The sequence below is a fragment of the Solanum lycopersicum genome, chromosome 9 (assembly GCF_036512215.1).
Source record: "Solanum lycopersicum chromosome 9, SLM_r2.1".
Lineage (NCBI taxonomy): Eukaryota > Viridiplantae > Streptophyta > Magnoliopsida > Solanales > Solanaceae > Solanum > Solanum lycopersicum.
This window is the reverse complement of record NC_090808.1, coordinates 32,604,464-32,630,684: the sequence shown is the minus strand read 5'-3', so window position 1 is coordinate 32,630,684 and position 26,221 is coordinate 32,604,464. Positions and strand designations below refer to the sequence as shown.

At 35.3% G+C, this 26,221-nt stretch overlaps 1 protein-coding gene across 1 annotated transcript in view; it reads right to left on the bottom strand.

The window, feature by feature from the left end:
• The window catches only part of LOC138338475 (uncharacterized), a 56,260-nt gene extending 37,998 nt beyond the window's left edge, over window positions 1–18,262 (bottom strand). The window contains exons 1-3 of the mRNA XM_069289440.1: window positions 18,112–18,262; window positions 17,619–17,734; window positions 16,392–16,592 (exon numbers count right to left, since the gene is read on the bottom strand). Of these exons, the coding sequence (XP_069145541.1) occupies window positions 16,392–16,592; window positions 17,619–17,734; window positions 18,112–18,262 (468 nt within the window). The remainder of the gene's footprint in view (window positions 1–16,391; window positions 16,593–17,618; window positions 17,735–18,111) is intronic.
• Window positions 18,263–26,221: the final 7,959 nt, after the last annotated feature.

The window sequence follows — 26,221 nt, the reverse complement described above, 5'->3', positions numbered from 1 at the left end:
GTCGTTAAAAACGTCATCAACCCATTCCAAAACCCATAGGCACTTAAGAATCTTCTCTCTAAAAATCTTCTCCCTAGAAACCACCATTTATAGTGAAGCTCAAGATTGCTTGGAGTTTTGATTTCCCTGGGTGAATCATCAGGTTTTAGAAGTATTGATAATGTTTAAGGTGTGGTGATATTCATCTCTAGTTATCTTTTCATCTGGAGAATCATTCTCAAGAATTTCAAAGAAGAAATATATGATCAAGCAATGTCTTCTTCAATCTGCCATGGCGTCTTTCTAAAAAGATTTTGAACGATTGAATCATGATTAATTGAATTTAATACAGAGGTTTTAACATGATTTTAGTCCAATTGCATTTTGAAGCCATGCTACTTCACCCAAATGTTTTAGCCTTGCATAGGCTTTGTGATCTTGAATTCTATTGATTGAATGATGATTCTATTATGTTGAAGTGATTCTATATACTGCTATTTACATAAATTTATGTTGATTGATGTTGAAGGATCCATGACAATCAATGAATGAAGATTTGAGTATGTTTAGCCTAGTTTCCATGGTTCACTCAAACATTGGCTTTTAAATGATTTAATGTGGATTTCGATTATGTTAGGTTGGTTGTATCTGATGTTTTGGGTTAGTATCATGATATAATTATGAATACGAATCTTGTGTAATTGAATTAAGTATCCCTTATGTGTATTAACCTAGTCTTCTAGTCTATTGATAAAACTATGTATATGATGATATCTTTAATTGTAGACAGATGAAGCATAATTTCCTTTGATAGTGATACATCTAGCTGCTTCCTAGCATGTACATTATTGTTAAAATATGATTGATAATCAATGCCTTAGATAATCAATAGTGTTTGTTAATTCGTCTCCACACTCTAGCTAATTGAAAAGTCTAATACCTATGTTGTAGCATGATCTTGAAGTTCTTTCAGCATGATTTATTTATGACTAAGTGAAGAATTGGATACTGCCTTATATTAATATTATTGATGAAATATGATATGTAATCTATATAAGAGAAACTTGCTAATGGTCTATGTTCTTCGACCTTCTAGTATGATAAGGTGTTGTGCTAGTTGTAGCATGACCTTGTAGTAGCTTGTATCATGTATGATTATGGGACTTAAGCTACTACCCTATACTTGATTATGTATGAAAGAGTAGTAATGGTCAAAGATGATCAAAGGCTAAAGGATTGGTAATACTTGTTCTACTCTTCTACTTCTCTATACTTATATAATAATGTTGATGAAGCCTTGTATGGCATTGTGTGGTATCATCCACTTATGGGAGTGGCATTTACCTTATGTCATTTTATATGTCTTAACCATAGCATTCAAAGCAAATTTAATGTATATATGAAGGAGTGGTTATGATGATCACTCTATGTGTAGCTTGTGCATAGTCTTTTATTTGAGTTATGAATCTAGGTAATGTTACTACTGTTATGAGCATATAAGGGTTGGCACAAATCTTTTTGGTTCTTAAAAAGAAACATGTAAAATCAGGTGTAGGTGCTGCAATTTCTTAGGTGCTAATGGTTTATGACCTCTACCCATGTACCCCTATGTGAATGTGTGAATATCTAATGATAGGAGGCTTAATGTATTCTATAAAGTTAACTTGTCTCCTATGTTATTATGTGTTGTATGGTCTAAGCTTCAAGAGTATTGTTGTCTAAGAGGGTGGATGCCTCAATATGTTGTTGATAGACATTGTGTGATCATGTGTCAAATGTACACAAACTCACACTTTATGCATGCTTATAGGTAGTAAAGATTCATAGTGTCTAATGAAAAGTAGTTCTTATATTCACTAGTATCAACTACCATGCATGTTAAGATGACATTTATGAAAGTATGATATGTGTTTCCTTAACTAGGATGATTTGATAGGTATGGGACTTTGTCTATGCATGGCACATGTACACCTTGATAATATAGTTCTAGTTTTGGTTTCTATATATATGAATATGAGGTATGAACATGTGTGACTTAATGTGTTATGTGAAAAGTTTCATTACATAGGATCTAGAAAAGTGAATTAACTTAAGTTGCTAGGATATATGTTAATGTTGTAATTTTTTTAGGTAGGAGGACCTTACATTGGTGCAAGGCTCTACAACACCGAATTTCATGTTTAGCACCCATGGTCTTAGTGTCGGTTGCGGCTATAGTTTAGCTAATGTAAAATGGATAATGTAAGTAATTGACTAGGACCCTAACTAGAATGATTTAATGTATGTTACATAGCATAGGTTGAAGTAATGAACCCATCTAAACATTGCACAAGTATCTCCTTAGGAATTTCTAGGAAAGTGTTCTAATGCATGTGTCTATGCATATGATTCTTTATGTTTGACTTTGTAGTATTGGACTACTTGTTATAAAGTTCATGATACGAGTCTACATGTATGATGTTGGTCTAAATGACAATATGATGAGGTTCTTGTATTGACATGATTGAATTTGTCTTTACTTGCAATATTTATGTATGAATTGAATGTTAAGGTTTATGGTCTCATGAAGAGTTAACTAAGTATATGTGTGGTTATGGGGCTTCACATGTACATTGCACTAGTAGCTAAGATTGGGGTCATAAACAAGGTTTAATAATGAAGTATATGCAAAAAAGTAAATGTATGTATGACGTGATGTGGTTTACAATATTGTCCTAAGGTTTTGATTTAAATGTGTCTTTGATGTATTATGTTTCCATGATTGTATGTGTTGCCTTATATAGATTGTATGTAAGTTTTGCTTGTGGACTTACGGTTTTTCATTGCACCTAGTATCACTAGGGGTTACTTGGAAGGTTGATGAGTTAAAAGAAAAACGGTTCACTGTTAAGGTAAAGATAGCTTACTGTAAAGTGGCTTTAAAATGTTATAAATACGATATGCGATCTTATGTAATGTTTGACCTATGAATATGTTTATATGATGTATGTGAATAACATAATTGCTATTGGTTAAAGGTTTTATGAAGTTTAACTGAAAAAGCATGAAGTATGATTTTTAAGAAAATGTCCCTTTTAAATGAATGTTTTTGCATGGTTTCCATACTTAGTACATTCATGTGCTAATACCATTCTTCTATACTTTTTACACAAAGTGTAGGTTATTTATGCTTAAAGGATGTCTTGAATGGTAAAGAGCTGGCTAGATGATTCCCAAGCTCAATGAAAGAAACCTTAAAGTTCAAGGATCTCGTACTTATGTCTTTAATGTAAAGTCTTTTAATATTGTATAGTTATGTAATGTGTCTTATGGTCCGTGTCCCTATTGTAATCTAATGTTGTTGAGTTTAAGATGTCAAATAGACTTAAGGTCTATATATGTATTATGACTTAAGTTTTGTCTATATATGAGATAAATTTTTAGCATATGATGTGCTATGAAAAGTTTTATGTTTTTCGCTAAATTTACTATGTCAATGCGTTGCATGATGACTATGGGCTTGTATAATACCCCCGAGAGGATCATAACTTATTTTAGGTCATAGCGTCTAGACCTTTTATAATAATCATAATAATAGCTCAATAGGAATTACATGAGTATAATCTTTTCATCACAATTCTCATGAGTAAGGTTAACACATTACATACTATTTTATAATAAGGGACATTGTTAATCACAATCATCCTTATTAATTTAAATCTTAATCAACCTCACAACCATAACCAAGACATTTCAATTCAATATTATAGCACCCTATCAATCCTAAACAAGGCATAATACAACACAATCATAATCACTTAATTACAATTAACCATAATTGAAGCAAAGTATAGGGATCACAACACTTATCAAGTATCCTTAACAATACTCATTAAGATGTTACCCTTCACCCTTTGTTCAACTCAATTAGTTCATCAAATCACAATAATTAAATAACAAATATAATCACACACCACATCACAATTCAATAATACATAAAAACATAGGATTAATTCAACTTATCATAAGATAGATCACTTCTCAAGAACTAGTATGAAATACTATACATCAAAGTAATTCAATCATAATTAGCATAACAACATCATCTAGTAGTAATTCAACCCTTAACAAATTTAATGAACAATATATAATGTAAGTCAAGATCACAACCTACGGTTAGGGATTTAGGATCATTTCTTCAAATTAGGCAAGACCCTCAACAATTACCATAATCAAGTTAAAACAAATGTTAATCTATTCAATATAACCTAAAAAAATATCAACAAATCAATTCATCACTTCAAGTATGTAATTGGATGAAAGAAATTTGAACACTCTAGATTTGATAAAACTTTGAATTAACCCTTTAAGAAATGACGTCTCAAAGGTGAAGAGATCTCATACGTCAACGTTTTGGTGAAGATTTGGATATGAAATAACCCTTTTATATCAACCAATCGCTTCCTAGACTTAGTCTTCAATGGAGTTTTCCAATAGAGAGAGAAAGAAAAGAAAAGATAGAGGAATTGTTTTAGGAGTTCTAATTGGTTTAATGGGGATTGGAACTTTATATGGGAAGTTAACTAACTTATTTAGGACACCTTAATACCCTAATTAAAAACCTAAAACCTTAACCAATTAAATGAAACCAATTAAAAACGTGCAGGAACTCAAGAACCCTCAAACACAGAACCCTGTTGACGGGCCATCGATGAGTCAACGGAAGAACCCCTCTCTCGTCCTGCGCATCCGTAGGTATGTTCAGAGACATGTACATGCGAGGGATTCCTCCAGTTGTCAAAGTGTGGGAATACGGTGGAATCTAAGACCCTTTAGTCCACACACGGACCGTAGCCTGTCCCGTATATGCACACTGCCAAGGAAGCGTTACCGCAATATGTAAGGGTCCTTCTCAAAGGCCTTCGGTTGGTCCTTGGGGAGTCGTACCGGAAATTTTCTACCATGACATATATCTAACACGTGTTACACACATTTTCACCAGATTTCATAAATTTCACACTCTTAAACACTAGTCAAATAGGCTAAGTCACACTTGTTCCTTTTTGAACAAACTTCCACACGTAACAGATGTTTCAGTTTCTAAACTTCCAAAATGACCTTTATTCATTAGAATAATCTTAATATATGTTTCTAGACTTCATGACTCCTATATTTGGCTTTACAACACGCCTTGGATTTCCGAAGTGTTACACCTACTCTAGGAAAGTGGGGATCCCTCATTCGATAGGGGTTAATTTGGGATTCCATGTCTAGTTCTAGATCGCATGGTCTATGTCGGTTAAATATAGACCCCACAAAAGAATGTAATGAACTAAGTCTCCTAAAAAGTGTACTACTTCGGGTAGGTTGTTGTATGATACACTATCTATCCATTGCACAAGTAGGAACTTGAAAGGGGAGTCTTAGTGTGTGTTTATATGCAATGTATGAATGGGTCATTATGTAATGAAAATGAATATATATGACTAAACTTTTAATGCTAACAAATTATGTTAAGGTTATTTTGGATGATGAAGTTTATGAATCATGAATGTGGTGTACTTAATCTATAAGAATTCCCAAGGAGCACCTTGTGGGAGTAGTAGTATGGGATGCTACTTTCACATTGAACTTTGTGTAACTTTGATGTTGTCTTAGAGATGGGAAATTATGTGAAGTACTTAACTATAAGTACGTTTATCTACTATCCAGTTAAAGAATGTGGACTTGTTACCTATGAGAAGTAACCCTATATACGGATCATATGGGCAGTTTCTTCATGTCTGACGTTAGTGAGTCTTTGGACAACCTTGGTTAGGGAAAATTCAAAGGAAATGACTTCAATGTAAGTTGAAATTAAATGAGTTCACTGTCAGTTGAAATGAAATGAGTTCCCTATAAGGTTTTCTTGAGTTCACTGGTAAGTGCATCTTTTTGCCAAAATTATGGAAGTTCAATCCTATGTACTAAATGATAATTTATACATACATATTCATGAGGGTTTTACTTAATTGGCAAGAAAGATTTATTTCTACTAAACTCTCCCCTTATTACATGTTTCTTCATAATGTCATACTTTGTAAAAGATTTGTACTAACCCCATATTTCTCTATGCTCTATAAGTATAGGTTGGAGTCAAGTGAAAGATTAGAAGGCAAGCTTGGGAATTGATTCTCTCAATACATGGTATGTTCTCATAAATCTGAAAGCATAGTATATGTTTCTTCGGTTCACCTTAAAGACTTGTATAAGACTTATTACGTATTTTTTTTAATGTAAAGGGTTGTGTATCTAAGATATTTAATTGTGTAATTAAGTGTTCTTTTGACGATGAGACTACTCTTTAGTAATTCATAAAATATCTTTCCTTATTATTTTTAATGTTGTGAAAACTATTAATTACGAACTGCTTTTCATGTCTTATGAAATTAATGGTTGCTAAGAGGCTAGTACACGACCTTTGAAGGTTCAAGTACGCCTTGTGATGACTCAGGAGAGCTCCCTTCTTCTAACGTGTACTTTTGGGTCGTTACATCAAATGACCTCATTTCTTTGTATGCTAACTTTGCATATTACATAGAAAGCAATTTCGTAACAACGAATTAGTTGTCGCACCAAAGTAAAAAGTTCATGCATGATGTGAAAAAGTTCTTTTGGGATGAGAAATACTTGTATCGTAGTCGTGCCGATGGGAATATTTGTTGATGCGTGACTGAGTTTGAGATATTCGGTGTTTTATAGTCGTGTTATTCATCACCTATTGGTGGGCATCACAATGGTGTTCGTACTGCTCACAAAATATTGTTGTGTGGATACTATTGGTAAACCATTCCTCAAGAATCTCATGATTTTTCCATGTTATGTGACCATTGACAGAGACAAAGTGGAATTGAAAAGAGGCAAGAGCTTCCTATGAACCCAATCAGGGTTGATAAGTTATTTGATGTATGGGGCATTGACTTTATGGGGAAATTTTTGAGTTCTTATGGGAATAAGTATATATTCTTGTTGCGATTGACTATGTATCGAAGTGGGTGGAAGCAATTGCTCTCTCAAACAATGAAGGCAAGAGTGTCACCACATTCTTGAAGAAGAATATCTTTTAAAGATTCGGCATCCAAAGGGCAATAATTTGTGATGGAAGTTCCCATTTTGCCGATAAGTTGTTTAAACATTGCTTGAGAAATATGGTGTCCGCCACAACGTAGGTAATTCTTACCATCCACAGACTAGTTGGCAAGTCGAAGTGTCCAACTAAAAGATAAAGCAATTTTTTAGAAGACTCTTAATGCCAATAGAATTAATTGCTAAAGGAAGATAGATAATGCGTTATGGCATAGTTTTCACATCCGAGTTCGCCCCCCAGACGTAACTGGTGTCATTGTCCTCTTTAAGGACTAGGATTAGCCTCTTAGTCTTACATCATCACATACATCGATTGAAAATATGGATATGCATATCCACATACTGTACCCATAATCTCATATAACTCTATCACCAAGCAATAACGTCACAAGCATGAATAAGAGTTCATCATAAAAATATCAAAGTAATAAAACTAATCATAAATCCTCATAAAGTTAACAAGTGCAATGACCCAATAAATTCACATAACCTTTGTCAATCAACTAACCCAACAAGAACCATAAATTGTATCTCACCTCAAATAACACAGTCTTCAAGTACACATGAGTTCCTACATTAACTATAAATACCAATTGCATGTTCATATGCATCATTTTCAACATATAAACTCATTTACCTTTATCATCATTTATATACATAATACTAACTTCCTAAAGATCCTACCAAGGAAAACTAGAGCAAGGCATAGGTAGAGTCACATACCCCTACCTAAGATAAGTCAAACCCCTCAAGTCACTTTAGTTAAATTATAAATCATTACTTAATTTTAGTTTAGGGAACACTTGTCGTAACCGACATAGACCATATGAGATAAATGTGGATTCCAGTGTCATAAGACCTTACACCGATGGAAGGTGGTCTACCGGCCAAGGTAAAACCTTATATAAACATTTCTTCCTAGGTGGATACACTAGCTAGTATCCTATAGTGGAAACATAGTTTATGGAGCATTGGGGAATCATGGAAATATCAAATCTTTACCCAATGTTGGGTCATGAGGCTATCTACCCTGTGAGGATCGCAATGAACCCTACCTTTCCTACATGGGAAAGTGTCACACCCTAACCTAAAAGATTACTTGGTTCTAATATAGGTCCCTTTATTGAAATGTCTTTGATTCTTTATTAACAATCATAACTTAGTTTAGCTCATAGGGTCTAGCCCTTGTATAAGCATCATCATCATATCTCAATAAGAATTGCATGAATAATAATTCTTTCATCAAAATTCATATAAGTGAGGTTAACACTATACATATCACATCATAATAGGGCACATTTATACACTTCACCATCGTTATAACATGTACACCCTAAGCAACCTCACAACTAAAGTTAAGACATTTCGATTCAATCATAATACCATCCTATCAATCCTAGATAAGTCACACTCAAACACAACATCATAACTTAATAATAATTTAAATAAAAGTTGAAGTAAGATATAGGAATTAAAACATTTACAAAGCCTTCTCCATAGTTCATTATAAGATCCTTATCATCAGGCCACAACTCAACCCAATTAGTTCATCTCATCAATGTAATTCAATAACCAACATGATAATATAGTTAGAAGAGTCACTAAACAATAATTTAATAATAAACCAAATGTTTAAACAATATACTTGGGATAATCTTCTTAACATATATCCTGACTAAAGAATTATATTAAAGACTACAATTCATCACAACTTGTTTATGATAAGTGTAATTATAAGATCTCAAAAATGACATAGGTTAAGCTCGAGCCTAACGTGGTTTTCATGGTGGTATAATGTCCAAATACGATCAATAAAGTGATACTGAGGCATTAGTTAAGATTTTAGGTGCATTGGAGGTCAAACACTCAAGAACGTCCATGATGTTTGAAAGATGTGCTTTCAAATGACCTTGTGTGTATAAGCATGTTTCGTTGAGTTTTACATGTTCGTTTTGGATGAAACTCATGTGGTAGTTCCTAAACTTGTATACAAACATTTTCAATCTGTAAACGTCCGGTTAGGACTCAACATAGGATCCACAAAGAGGCCCTAGAGGAGGACACCAACATTGAAGCTCAACACTACCAGGAAGTGGCAATAGATGACCCAAATGATGGCCAGTCGACAGGTTAACGACAACTCAACGGGTCTCATCTATGGATACATTTTTAATTGAGGTTGTGGAGTTTCCGGTTCAACCCACGAGAATCAAATGGCGGGGAGTGTGTGAGACCACTGTTCGTTGATGCTTTCATCGATGGGTACGTGTATCTGTTGCCAGTTTTCTGTTAAGTTATGGGGTGATGTTGTAAATTCACCCCATGACTCTATAACTATTTTGACGGTTGTTTTGAATTTTTATGGTTATTTTATGAGTATAAAAGTCATTAAACTCTCAATTAAACGTCAACCATAAAATCAAAATATGTTCCCTCCAAAAGTTCTTCCAAAAACCTTCATGAGAGTTCAAAGTGAAGATGAAGCTTGAAGATGCATCTTCAATGGAGTTTTTCTTAATTTAAAATTTTGTTTAAATAAGGTATGGTATTTTTCATCCAAGGTTTGTTATCACCTTAGATCCAATACTAGAGATGTTTTCGAAGGATTTCAAAAAGATGAAAAAGTTCAATTTCTACTCTAAGTCTTAGGTTCTTGAAGGAAAGGTTATCAAATGTTAAGATGTCATGTTATTGATGATTTATTGATGATTTCCAATGAAATTCTCCATTAGCCCTTGGTCTTCTCAATTCTTTAATTTTACTAAAATATGGGAGAATTGATTATGCTTTGAGATTTATGAATTCATGTCTCGATTGTTATGGGCTTTTGATTCATGTATAGATTATTTATGTATGATTTATAGTCTGTTTCAATTTGATTATTGACAAATCAATATTATTAGATCTATTGACTATTAGTCTTATTGTTTGATATGGACTTAATACTTATAGATTCTAGTGTAGTTTCCTATGGGCTTTCTAATGATGTAAGAATTGTAAATTGAAATCTAATTGGTCTTAGAATGGTAAATCAATATCGAATTGAATTATAATTATTGAGTATTATCATTTATGCTTGGATCGATGTTCATGGCCATGGGTAAGGGCCTTATGTTATTGATTTAGATGATTTAGCTTGGGATTGAAGTGGGGAGTTCAAGTGGGTGGTATGCTGACCTAACTCTCTCACAATTTTGTATAGATATTGTTAATTAGATCTTGGATTATGTCTAATTGTTATGGTCCACTTACAATGGGGGTGTTATGTGAATTGATGTGGCCTTGTCAGTGTTATTTTTATGTATATTGATGATCATGTCCTTGTCGAAACTACTTGAAGAAATATGTTTATTTATGTAGTTGAATATGTGAAGTATGATCATATATACCTATATATGAAGTAATGTAAAAGTATGTGTTCTCTTATTGAAGTTATTAGGTGATCATGTTATTATATGTGTATGTGCATATATGTGTAGTCTTAGAGTTGATACATGGTTGTTCCGAATTTGGCTATAATAGTATATAATGATTATGTTTATGATGTTAAGGTAATGAATATTGAATAAATGATGTTAAGGGTCATTCCTAAGTGAATAAATAATGTATGTTATATGTGCTAAAGTGAAGTATAGTGTGTCTTGTTTAGGTAGACTTGTGTGCCTTACTTTATACTTGTATGAATATGAATATGTGATATCTTAACTTAGGAACTAAAGAGTCTTACTCTTGAATGTATGAATGTTATGTAAGACCATGAATGATGACAAGAAGGCCATTTATGTGAAACCTTGAACCTAGTAGTTTATGAAACTTCAAGTCGAAAGACATAATGGTATCCTTAATGTAATAAATGATTTGAATTAAGGTTGATTAGTTTGAATATCATCATATCATACCTTCGGAAAGTCATGATAATCTTCTTGTCGCCATAGTGAGATAGCCCTAGTGGACCTTGCTTTGGTAGGGTAAATGTAATTAGGTCATGAACTTGATATGTGGTCCATTTGTATGAACCTTAATGTGAAATTAATCTATGAGAACAAAGGCTATCACCGAGTGAGTGTGGTAATAGAAGTAGTTCTAGTTAAGTGTGCGACTAGAATACAAAGAAACCCTTCATATTCCTTTACCATGTGTCTACATGGGATGTGTCTATGTTATACCATTCGCAAGTAGATAACCTCATCGGAGTTGAATAGAACTCTGGATTCCATGGTTTGCTACCATGGTCTATGTTGGTTATTTCCTATTCTCATCATATGGGATACATACTAGTATTAGAGAAGTTCTATGAAGTTTAGGTGGTGGTATGGGACTCTATCTAAACATTGCACAATAGGCTTTGAAGATGTTAGCAAGAGTCCCAAGGTCTTATTTAAGACCATTACACGAATGTCATTATGTGATGAATGTGTCTTAAATAAACTAAGTAATGTAATGACTTAATTAAACAAAGAATGTTTAATGAATAAGTACTTATCTAGAGTAATTAAGGGTTGTCTAGTAAAGCTATAAAGGGGTCAAGGTAACGGTCACTTCATCTCTTACTTAGATAAGTCTTAGTAATGATTCTAGTTAAGGAAATTAATTGATTATGTGGAGATGATCCTAACGTAGGTAAGTATAAGGATTACATAGGTAACCTTGAATAGGTCAATTGTGGACTTTCTTTTTTGGGTTACTTGAGTAGGTCTTTTGATAACCTTTGAAATAATATTGTTATGTATGATGTATGCTATTGTATTAAGTGAGAATAATTCTATCATCGGGGGTTTATAGGATCCCTTGTGTGTGTGATAGGGATTTTATGGGCGGTCGCTCCACAGTTACTCAAGTGAACCTTGGAATCACCTTTGGTAGGAGGATCTGATGTCTTGTGTGTTTATGTATTGTAGGTGTGTATGTGTCTCATTATGAGTAATCTTAAGGATCATTTAATCACATCTAGAGAGGGTGTATAGACAATCTCTCTTTGTGTGACTTCAGTGAATCTTTTGATAGATTTAGTGAAAAGACTACATGCCATGAAAGGTTAAAAGTAAACGTAATGTATTTCACTATAATAGTGAAACAATTCATTGTACAGTGAATAGGGGTTACTGTGAAGTGGCTTCTTAAATTGTGACAATTTCTTAAATGATTTCTTTATTTATTTCTAAAGTGATAAATGTTGTTCATCTTATTATAATATGATGTTTTAATCAAAATTCATGGAAATCATGGTATTGGCTAATTTTCCCTTATTCATTGTTTTTGCATTGCTTCCATACTAATTTTGTCTAATGTTCTAACCCCTTCTTTTCCCTTTTTGACTAAAGTGTAGGAAATTGGAAGTATTGATTTTCCATGAGGGATGGATAGGTTTCTAAGGGTTGAAGATGATGTATTGGTGAGTCCTCATCGATTTGAGGATAATATCCACATGATACGTTATTTCTTAACTCTTTACTTTATGTCTTGTATGGGCTTAGTCCCAAGTATTGCATACTCTAATTTTAGATGGTTCAAAGGGTTATTATAAAGGTTTAATATTTTAATGAAAGTCTTCCTCTTGAGTATGGTTTATTAAAAGAGTTCTTCGTGTGTAAAGAATGTTTTAAATTCTTACTCATTTTAATATATTATCATGCAATGAATGATACGAGAGGCTTCGATTAGACTTCTTGAAGTCTCATTAGCCGTGTGACTAACATAAGGATACTCCAACTTCTAGGGTGTTCTTGAAGTTCGTGACACTAAAAACATCATCTATTAGTGATTTAACCAATAATCAAGTCAACTGAATGAATCCCAACATAATTCACATCAAGATGAAGCCTAGGGTTAGGGGTTAAAGTCCATACTCTACAATCTTGACCAACCCATTTCAATTCATCATAATAAAGTTAAAATTAATGATAATCTACTCATTATCTCCTAAATAAAACATAAACAACTCAATTCATGACATCAAATTCGTAATTGAATGAAACTCATTCGAAAACTCAACTTTTGGAAAACCTATGAAGGAACCTTTGAGGAAAGAAGTCTCAAAGGTGAAGAGATACTATACCTTAACATTTAGACGAGAATTTGAAGATGAATTCACCCTTATCAAGACCCAAGTTATCTTCCATAGCAAAGACTTCAATGGTGTCTTCCACCAGACAGAGAAAGTAGATTGAAGATAGAGAGTTTGATTTTTGAGTTCTAGTTAGATAAAATGGGATTGGGTATTTTATATGGGTTTTAATTTAGTTAATTAGTCTCCCCTTAATCCCCATATATCCCCTAAACAACTTAATTAATTAGATGAATTAATAACTAAATGTGCAGAAAACTCACAATTCGGAACCCCGTCAACAGGCCGTCTGTGAACCTACGGACCCTCACCCTCTCGTCCTACACTCCGTCGATGAGTTCACAGACTGTACAGGCAAGGAGCTTCCTCACCATGGATAAGTGTGGGACAAAGGTAGCATCGACACCCGTTTGTCCATACACGGGCCGTCACTTGCTCGGTCGATGCACACTGCCAGGCAGTGTTGCTTAAAATGTTAGGATCCTTCTCCAAGGCCCTTGGTTGGACCTTGGGGAGTCACGCCCGCATATTTCAACCCTGAAACGACTAAAAACACCTATTTTCTACCTTTTTACCATTTTTCATATGTTTCCGACTCCTAAAAACTAGTCACACACTAGTACCCTTTTGTACCAACTTCCAAATGTCATGGACATTCTTGAACGTCTTGGTTATTACACTTCTTAATTAACCTGAATTCATTAAAATGGACTTAAAACAGCACTTAGACCTCATTATCTATATGTTAGTCTTTACAACAAATCTTGAAATTTTGAAATGTTACATTATCCCCCGTTAGGAACATTCGTCCCCGAATGACACTAAACATTCTTCTGAAGAAAGGAATAGACTCAAGACTAGCAGCCCAACCAATAACCAATATACAATAAACATAAATCATATCATTTCACCAAGGCAATTCAAGAACTCCAATTACAACACATAAGGCTCAAGCATTTAATCATGAGGTACTTTTCCTTCTCACCACACACATGAGCTCAATATACATTTCATTAGTCAATTAACACAAAATTCATCTTATAAACATGCTACATATAGTTTTAATAAGACTCACCATATCAAAATGCATAAAATAACTCAAAACAAGCAGAAAGCAAAATTGTAAGTTTTCAAAGGCAATATTACAGTAACCTCACTTTAAAGCTCTCAAAAATACATACTTCGCAAAACTTCACCCTAAAATTAATAAACTTCAATTTCTAGTCATATCCATATTATAAAAAAGAATGAATAACCTTAATTCTCAAAAAGATGAGGGTAATGGGACTTCATGCAGGCCCCGACCTCCCATGTTGCACCCTTAACTAGGTGATTTTCCATAACACTTTTATGGAAACCACCTCTTTATTCCTTAATTCCATGACTTGCCTATCAAGAATTTGGACTGGAACTTCCTCATAAGAGAGGTTATCCTTGACACCAACACCCTCAATAGGAAGAATGGACTCGGGATCACCAATACACTTTTTCAACATAGAAACATGGAAACCAGATGAACCGAACCCAATTCACTAGGGAGTCCCAATTCATAGGACACCTTACAAAACCTTTATAAAATTTTATAGTGCCCCACATAACAAGACATAGTTTCCCTTTCTTGCCAAGTCTAACCACTCCATTCAGTGGTGAAATCTTCAAGTACACCTTATCACCCTTTTCAAGCTCCAAATCTCTCATCCTATCATCGGTATAAGACTTTTTGCCGACTAAAGGCCGTCTGCAACCGGTTCCTTATGATATGAACCTTCTTAAAGGTATTGTATATCAAATCGGGATCAAGAAGCTAAGTCTAACCTACTTCAAACCAACCTAAAGGAGACCTACATATTCTACTATAAAGTCTTCCGAGGGAGCCATGAATATAGATGCATGAAGGCTATTGTTATAAGAAAACTCCACCAAATGCAAGTTCTTATCCAAATTTCCCTTAAAATGAATAATTCAATCCCTAATCATATCATCAAGGGTTTAAATAATGCATTTTGCTTGACCATCCGTTTGACGATAAAAACAGATACTCAACATCACCTTAGTACCCAACCCTCTTTGTAAAGACCTCCAAAACCTTGATGTGAATTGTGCACCCTTATTCGATATGATGGATAATGTAATACCATGATGACACACAATAACATCTATGAAGATCTTTGCGTAATCCTCCGCCAATTAAGTGGACTTGACATGAATGAAATGAGCGTAATTTTTCTATATATCCACAACCACTCATATAGAATTATATGACTTTTGAATCCGAGGCAACCCTGCTACAATGTCCATATTAATTTCCTCCCATTTCCAAGTACGAATTTGGATCTCTTGTAGTAAGCAAAAACACTTTGATGGTTGGCCTTTACTTGTTTGCAATTTGGACACCTAGAAACAAACTCTGCTATGTGCCTCTTTAAACCTTCCCACCAATATATATCCCTTAGGTTGTGGTATATCTTAGTCGAACCCAGATGAATGAAGTAGCTGGACCCATGGGCTTCTTCAGGGATCCTGTCCCTCAACCAATCTACATCAGGAACACACGATCTCATTTGGTACCTCAACACACCATCCCCCCTACGGAGAATGACTCATTCTTGTCAACAACCAATTCTTTCAACTCCATTAAGGGGTGATCAAGGTGTTGTTTGGACTTCACCTAAACAACCAAAGATGAATTGGAGATGTGATTAACTACAACACCACCATTTAGAGAAACTTCCAATATCACACCCAACCTAGCCAACCTATTAATATCTTCAATAGGTATCTCTTGGCTTTATCTATGTGTGACACACCACCTATAGTCATACGACTTAGAGCATCCGCAACCACATTGGGCTTTCCAGGGTGATGTAGGAAACTCATATCGTAATCTTTCAACAATTCTAACCACCTTGTTTGCTGGGGATTCAACTACTTTTCGGTAACACATATTAGAGACCCTTGTGGTCGGTAAAGACATCAACATGTTCCCCATACAAGTAATGCCTCCATATTTTAAAAGCAAACACCACGGCCGCGAACTCAAGTTCATGAGTGAGATAGTTTCTCTCATGCACCTTAAGTTTCCTAGAAGCATAGGCAATCACCTTCCCGTGTTGCATAAGCAAACACTCCAAACCCACATGGGATGCATTACAATACACAACAAACCCCTTGAACCCTCCGATAAAGTCAACATCAAAGAGGAAGTAAGCTTATCTTTAAACAATTGGAAGCTTTTCTCACAAACCTCCGACCACTCAAACTTCTTATAGTTTTTAGTCAAGGTTGTCAAAGAAGATGCAATGGATGCAAAGGCATCCACAAACCTCCGATAGTAACTCGCTAGACCCAAGAATCTCCTAATTTCGGTCAGAGTAAATTGTCTAGGCCAATTTTTCACCACATCCGTGTTCCTTGGGTCCACGTCAACTCTGACACTAGAGATGATCTGCACAAGAAACACCACCGACCTCAACAAAAACTCACATTTACTATATTTTGCAAATAATTGGTGTTCTTATAGGATTTGTAATACCACCCTCAAATAACCCATATGATCTCCCTCATTCGTAGAATATACTAAGATGTCTTCAAAAAACACAATAACAAATGAATCTAGGTAATCTCAAAACAACCTATTCGTTAGGTCTATAAACATCGCCAGAGCATTAGTGAGACCGAAACACATCACCAAGAAATCATAGTATCAATACCTTGTCTGAAAGGTCGTCTTTAGGACATACTCACCTCTAACCCTAAGTTGGTGATACCCCAACCTCAAATCTATTTTTTAAAAGTAGCTCGCCCCTTGGTGTTGATCAAACAACTCATCAATATGAGGAAGAGGGTACTTATTCTTAATAGTAACCTTGTTAAGTTGGTGGTAGTCAATACACATTCTCAAGGATCCATCTTTCTTTTTGACAAATATCACTAGAGCACCCCATGGAGAAATACTAGGTCTTATAAATCCTTTTTCAAGCAAATCATTGAGGTGAGCCTTCAACTCCTTTAATCTAGACGAAGCCATCCGGTAAGGAGGAATTTAGTTGGGATTCATTTCTGGTAGAAAATCAATACAAAATTAAATTCCCCATTCGGGAGGAATACTGGGAAGGATATTAGGTAAGACCTTCAGATATTCACTCATTATGGGGACCGACTCAATAGGAGAAATTTTGGAATCTAAATCTTGGACTCTTACTATGAGATTAAGACAATATTTTTAGATCATTTTACATGCTTTTAGACAGGATATGATGCGACCTCTAGGAATAAAATTACCACCCTTCCATTCCACAATGGGTTCATTTGGGATATTAAACCTCACAACTCTTTTCCTACAATTAATAATAGGGAAACTAGCATGCAACCAATCCATACCAAAAATGATACCAAAATCAAGCTTATCTAGTTCAACTAGATCCACATTGCAATCTCTATTGGGCAATGTGATAGGGCAATTTCTATATACCCTTTTTTCAACTGTCGACTCAACCACCAGTGTAGACACAAGAAATTCATTCAAAGTATTGTGTAAAGTATCATACTTTTTAGCCACTAGAGGTGTAACAAATGACAAGGTGGCACCTGGATCAAGTAAAGAATATACAGCAACAGTAAAGATTTTTAACACAATGGTCACCACATCTAGAGAGGGCTCTTACTCTCCCCTAGAAACAAGAACATCGAAATTGTTCTTCTTGGGAGCATCACTAGAACCACTTTGCTGTACACTCTTCTTTTGTCCCTTAGCATTAGTACAATCTATCACTTTGTGTCCAATCTTCCCACAACCAAAACATTTGTAAAACCCAAGAAGGAAAGCACCAAAGTGCTTCTTTCCACATTCATTACAAGATGGCTTCTCAATCGGCTAATATCCACTCTTCTCTTTATGGACTCTCAACTTAGGAACCTTTTCATCCGTAGTCTTAGGAAATTTGGATGGAACTTCATTTGAGAACCTCTTCTTAATCTAGGCTTGTCTTGGATCTCAATCCTTATATTTGTACTTCCACCCTCAGAAGGCCTTGCTCTCTTTGTATCCCTATCCTTCTTGTTAGGTGTAGCCTCCTCCACGCTCCTAGCATGCACCATAAGTTGGGAAATATTCATATTGTCATGAAGCATCACCGAATGACATTCTTCATGCAAGTCATCTCATACACCCGTCATAAAGACACTCATATCGTCTGTAGGATTGGAGACCAAGGAAGGAGCATATTTTGAAAATTGAATGAACATCAAAGAGTAGCCATGAACACACATATCTCCTGGCCGAAGTTTAACGAATTCCACCACCTTAGCCTATCTTATTTCCCTAGAGAAAAACCGGTCATGAAATGCCTCCTTGAAGATCTCCAAAGTCACTATCCCACCTCTAAGAGGCTTATTATCCCTTCATTTCACATACCAAGTTTGAGCTACATCCTTGACTTTTTATGTGGCCAACTCAGCCTTCCCACTTTTAGACACCCCCATAGCATATTGTATCTTGTAGACCTCGTCAATAAATTTTTGGGGGTCTTCATTAACCTTAGGCCCATATAAGATAGAAGGATTCATCAGAGTGAAGTCCCTATGTCATGAATCCATAGTAGAGACTTGTTGATGAACCCGGGTGCAACCTCCCGATTGGCTTTGGAGGTCATAGTTTGGGCTTGAACTGTTGCATCTTGGGCCAGTTAGATAAGTTCATCCCGTATATCTTCAATTGACAAAGGTGAAGGGTTTGTCGGCTTGATCATCAAAATATTCTGCTTAAGAGGAGGAACTTAATCACTATGAAGAGGAGCTCCCACATTAGCAATCTCCTTCTAAAGCCTCCTAGCCGCATTCCTCCGAGTATTCATTTCCTATAACAAAAAAATACAAGGTTTAGGTCAAATAATATAATATATACACTCTATAGGTAGGATAATGGATTTCCAGTTGAGAGTGATTCCTAAGCATCACATAGGTTACTATTCATAAGTGTGCCGCACTTCAAAAATATCAATACAACCAAAATAGATGTGGTAGAGAGAGACATCAACATAAAAGATATTAAACCACATGCTCTAACACAACTTTTGTAATATCCGGGTTTAACCCTCAATTGTAACTAACATCGTCGTCCTCTTTAAGAATTAGGACTATCCTCTTAGTCTTACATCATCACATTTCTCAATAGAAATTACTGAAAAATTAGAAATTTTTTGGTAATATCTACTTGCAGGTTTACATTGAACTCTACATACACATAATATATATTCATATCAAGTATACATTGACCCTAGGGGTAGGATAGTTACATAGCCTACTACTTTTATTGAACATATATATATATATGTGCGTGTGTGTGTTTGTGTGTGTTAGGATCGAATCCACACACACACTTGATGAATGAAGAACACAAAAACTTTCTAAAGAGAGATGAGAGACCTAGAGAGAGAAACATAGAAACCAATATTTCATTGTAACACCCCGTGTGTAAACTTCCACAGTGGTGGGTCCATATATATATTAATAATTCAGAGTATTTTAGGTTACACAGAATAAAGGTTAATTTGATATATGACAGTACATAAAATATTCATCAGGCTCCACCACCTAACAATTCTTTTACTTGGAGACTGATTCAGTCATCCAAAAAATACATTCTAAAAAAGAATCTGTTCATCATCAACATCTTTACCGAACAGCACCATCTATAGAAACAACTACAGAAGATCAACCGAGGTTTTGCATAACCCAGTTTCCCAACAACAACACATTTCATCACGCGTTCTTTACACCCCCTATCTTCTCCAAGCACATATCACCATCCTATACTGCCCTGCGAGTGAAATCGTACCACCTTGTGATGTGCATTGTCTTTGACTGATAGACTAGATTTTTAACCAACTCTATGGCACTGAGGATATCTGAGTAAAGAATCTTCTCGCTCTGCTTCTTGCCCAATTCCTCCAGATAATCTGCCAGCCATATCATTTCTTTCCCAGCTTTAGCTATTGACACATACTCAGCTTCAGTATATGAAAAAGAAACACACTTCTTAAGCCTGGATGTCCAACACACTGATGTTCCACCTATGGAGTAAATGTACCCGGATGTACTCTTGATCGAGTCCACATCCCCACGAAGATCAGCATCAACATAACACCTTGCCTTTGCAAAAACAAAGTGAAGTACTGGATGTACCACTAATATATCTCAAAAGCCACTTCACAACTTCCCAATGTTCTTTCCCAGAGTTCGTCATATACCTGCTAAAAACTCCCACTGCATGTGCTATAACAGGTATAGTGCAGACCATACAATACATCATACTCCCAACTGCTGAAGCATATGGAACAAGTGCCATATGCTAAGGCTCCTCGGCTGTCTTGGGTGCCTTCTCCTTTGACAATTTAAAGTGGTTTGCCATGGATTAGTCCTGGGTTAAGCATCATTGACCCTGAATCTTCTCAATACCTTATCAATGTACAACTCCTTAGATAGAATTTAAAGTGCCAACATATCTATCCCGAGAAATCCTAATCCCCAAAATCTGCTTCGTTGGACCCAAATCTTTCATCTCAAACATTGCAGACAACTTTGACTTCAGATTATTAATCTTCCTCATAATAGATCCTTCAATCAACATATCATCCACATACAAGAGTAGAAAGGCATATGAATCAGTTCATTTCTTTAAGTAACAACACTATCCTTTTAAGATTTGCAGAATCCACTCTTGGTCATGAAGGACTCAAAGTTCTTGTACCACTGCCTTGATGCTTGCTTTAGTCCATACAAGGTCTTGGTGAACTTTCACACCATGTGTTCCTTACCTGGAACCACAAATCTTTCTGGTTGCTGCATGTACATCTCTTTGTCCAGATCACCATGTAAAACGCTGGTTTTACATCCATTTGCTCTAAATGCAAATTCTCCGATCCAAGAATACTCAACAGAATTCGAATAGAGGTTAATTTCACAACAGGAGAAAATATTTCAGCATAATTGACATTTCCTTTTTTGAATATCCTTTAACCACTAAAGGAGCCTTGAACCTTATTTTTCCATCTGGTTCAGTCGATTGAATACCCACTTGTTCAGCAAAGCTCTCTTCCCTGCAGGAAACTCAGTAAACACCCATGTGTCGTCTTTCTCAAGTCACCTCATCTCATTATCCATGGATTGCTCCCACTTGATCGAATCCTCCACCTATAGGGCCTCATGAAAAGACTTTGGTTCCCCCTGATCAGTCAGCAATAGATAGTGTAATGAAGGTGAGTACCTATCCGGTGTCGTGATGGTTTTGAATGATCTCCTTAACACCTGCTCAGGTGTACCCTTCTCCAATTTATATTCTTCAGTAGGAGTTGGTTGAGTATCTGCCTCGACATCTCTGGGGTTGCTCTTCTCGAACTCAACCTCAACTCCCACTTGCTTTGTAATCTCTATAACCTTCTGCTCTTTGTCCTTGTATAGGACAGACTCATCAAATGTCACGTTACAATATCTCAAGATCTTTCGACTCTTGTCATCCCAAAACCTTTAACCAAACAAATCAAAACCATAGCCTATGAAGTAACACTTCACAGCCTGTGCATCAAGCTTGTCTCTCTTTTCTGGATCAACATAAACATAAGCAGTGCAACCAAAAGTCCTCAAGTGTGAGCACTTATGTTCTTTTCCTGTACACACCTCCTCTAGAATCTTGAACCCTAAAAGAACTGATGGTCCCTTGTTGATCAAGTATGCAACTGTGTTCATCGTATCCGCCCAAAATGTTTTAGGTAGCCCATAGTGTATCCTCATTCTTCTTGCACGCTCATTCAATGTTATGTTCATCCTCCTAGAAATTCCATTCTGTCTTGCCTTAACAGGAACTGTTCTCATCAATTTGATTCTGTCAGCTGCATAGAATGCCTTGAACTGTTATTTGTCATAATCTCCTCCATTATCAGGCCTTAGGCATTTGACATTTAAACAAGTCTGATTCTCAACTTCAGCTATCCACTTCTTGAAAGTTGCAAACATATCTAACTTATTATTCAAGAAGTAAACCCATACCTTCCTGCTGAAATCATCAATTTAGCATACTTTTTTTTGTTTGCCCATAACAAAGCTCTCACAAAGACCCATACCAACAGACTTCAGACCCTCAAATGCTCTTTTTGCGAACACATCTTCATTCCTTTAGCACTCACGTGTCAAAGTCTATTTTGCCACAGACATGAAGCGGAAACACCTTCATCAACAGTGGCAATGTTAATACACCCTGCAGTTGTGTACAAGGTTCCAGATTTGGTGCCACGATCTACTACCATAGCACCTTTCACAATCTTCCATGAACCTTTCCCAAACTCTGCTGCATATCCCGCGCTATCAAACGGACCAACAAAAATCAGATTTTTCTTGAGCCCATGAATATATCTGACATTCCAATGTACACTATTTTCAGAGGTGGTCTTTATGTAAACAATTCCCTTTCCTTCAATCTCTATGGCTTTATTGTCAGCAAGATACACCTTTCCAAAATTTCCAGATTTCAAATTTTGGAACGACTCCTTGCTAGGAGACGAATGGAAAGATGCACAAGAGTCAAAAATCCATGATTCAACTGGGTTGTTCACACTAAGGATTAGAGCATCCCTAATGTCCTCTACTGAATTTTTAGAATCATTATGATCTCCAGATTTTTGATTCTGTTTCTTCTTTGGCTATGCACAGCTCATCCAAAAGTGCCCTTTTTCTCCATAGTTTAAAGAAGTCACATTTGATCTATTCGAAGATTTTCCTAGATATTTTAATTTTTATCGACCATGTTGATTGTGGCCTTTCGTCTTACTTCTCCCTCTTCGGTCAACAGTGACAGCACTGCCCGATGAATCTCCCACTTCTCGTTTATGAATACTTTTGCTAAGAGCAACATCATGTATTTCATCAAACTTCAGTTTCTCAGATCCACAGGGACTTCTAATCGCAGCAACAACTGTATCCCAAGAATCGGGTAGAGCTGACATCAAAATCAACGCCTTAATTTCATCTTCGAAATTAATATCCACATATATGAGTTGACTCACAATCATATTGAACTCTTTATATGATCAGAAATAGATCCATTCGCAGACATCTGTAAATTGAACAATCTACGCATAAAATATACCTTTTTCATCATTGATGGTTTTTCATACATGATTGATAGTGCCTTTAACTGATGTTAAGTAGTCTTCTCCTTCACGATGTTGAATGCCACGTTTCTTGACAAAGTCAACCGGATTAACCCTAGAGCCTGGAAATCCTTGAGCTTACACTTCTCCTCCATCATGGATTACAGCTTCATCTCGGTCACCGATTCCTGAAGATCATTCTGGTACAGATAATCTTCGATCTGCATCTTAAAGAAACTAAAATCGAATCCATCAAACTTCTCGATTCAAAGCTTCGAAAAATCAATCTTTAGTGATCGTGTTGAATCTCCTTAGCTCTGATACCAGTTGTTAGGATTGAATCCACACACATACACTTGATGAATGTAGAAAACAAGGACTTTCTAAAGAGAGAGAGATGAGAGATCTATAGATAGAAAAAGAGAAACCAATATTTCGTGGTAACACCCCGTGTGCAAACTTCCACAGCGGTGGATATATATATATATATATTAAAAATTTAGATATTTTAGGTTACATAAAATAAATAGAGAATAAATATTGACCCCCGTAACCCCTTGGAAATCTCACCGCAGAGGTTAAACTGCGTGAACATTAATATATGACAGTACATCAAATACTAATCAGGCTCCACAACCTAATATTATATATATATATATATATATATATATATAGATATATATAGATATATATATAATGTTGGCTAGATATATATATATATATATACATATAAGATAGAATGAAGTCTCAGTGATTGTCTCATCTCATACCATCTAAATAGCATAGCAATTTGGGCATAGCCCTACATCAATGTAAAGAACACACACACGAAAATCATACATCAAACGAATGTAAAATGAACATAAGGCACATATAACATCAAAACATGCTAAAAAGGTACATTAAATGAAATCATGCCATAATTCCTCTTTAAGGACTTGTGCATATTAAAAACTACACCAATCTTTTAGACATGTTAAACAAGTCAAATAACCATATACATATCCACATACTTGCACCCATAATATCGTACAACTCTATCACCAAGCAATAACGTCAGAAGCATATATAAGAGTTCATTATACAAATAGCAAAGTAAGACAACTAGTCACAAATCTTCATAAAGTAAACAAGTACAATGACCAAGCAAAGACCCATAACCTTACTTAATCAAGTAACCTAACAAGAACCATAATATCTTACCTCACATAAAATAAGATACCTCACATAACATAGTCTTCAAGTACACATGAGTTCCTACTTTAACAAAAAAGATCAATTGCATGTTCATAAGCGTCATAATTATTCTATAAAGTCATTTACATTTATCATCATTTATATATATCATATTAACTTCCTAAAGCTCCTATCAAGGCAAACTAGTGCAACGCATAAGTATAGACTTATACACCTACCTAAGCTAACTCAAACCCCTCAAGTCACTTTAGTTAGTTTATACTCCATTACTTCATTTTAGTTTCAGGAACACTTGCCTTAACAAACATAGACCACATGAGCTAAATGCGGAATCCGTTTTCATAAGACCTTTTACTGATGGAAGGTTGTATACCGACCAAGGAAAAACCTAATATAAACATACCTTTCTAGGTGAATCCACTAGCTAGTATCCTATTGTGGAAACATAGTTTATGGAGCTTGGGAGAATCATGCAAAATATCAAATCTACCCCCTATGTTGGGACATGAGGCTATCCACCACGTTAGGACTGTAGAGAACCCTTCCTTCCAAACTTGGGAATGTGTCACTCTCTCACCTACAAGATCACTCAGTGCTAAGCTAAGTCCCTTTATTGATATGTCTTTGAGTTTTTATTAACAATCATATCTTTATTTAGGTCATAGGGTCAAGCCCTTATATAGGCATCATCATCATAGTTCAGTAATAATTGCATGAGTAATAGTCCTTTCATCATAATTCATATAAGTCAGGTTAACACTTTACATATAATATCAAAATAGGGAACATTGATACACATTACCATCCTTATAACATTTATACCCTAACAAACCTCATGACCAAAGTTAAGACATTCCAATTTAGTCATCATACCATCCTATCAATCCTAGATAAGGCTGACTCCAAAACAACATCATTACTTCATAATAATTTAACCACAAGTTGAAGTAAGAGATAGGAATTACAAGACTTACCAAAGCCTCCTCCATAATTCATCATAAGGGCCTTACTATCAACCCACAACTCAACCCAATTTGATCATATCATAAGTGTATCTCAATAACCAACATGATAATAAAGTTATAAGAGTTACTAAACCATAATTCAATCTAAACCAAATATTTGAAACAAAATACTTTGGCCAATCTTCTTAACCTAGATCCCTACTCAAGAATTAGAATGAAAGACTACAATTCATCAAAACTTGTATATGATCAATGTAATAACATCATTTATTAGTGATTTAACCAATAATCAAGTTAATTGAATCAATCCCAACATAATTCACATCAAGATGAAACCTAGGGTTACGGGTTAAGGGCTATACACTACAATCTGGAGTAAGACATCTCAACTCATCATAATAAAGTTACAATACAAGATAATATATTGATTACATCCTAAATACAACAAAAAAACGCAATTCATGATATCAAATTCGTAAGTGAATGAAACCTATATGAAAACTCTACTTTTGGAAAAACTTTTGAAGGAACCCTTTGAGGAAATAAGTATCAAAGGTGAAGAGATCCCATACCTTAACATTTTGAAAAAGATTGAAAAAGAATTCTCCCCTTTATAGACCCCAATTCTTTTCCTTATCAAATTCTTCAATGGAGTCTTCCAATAGAGGGAGAAAGTAGACAGAAGATAGAAAGTTTAATTTTTGAGTTCTAATTAGATTAATTGGGGTTAGGGCTTTTATATGGGTTTTAAGTTTGTTTATTATTCTCCC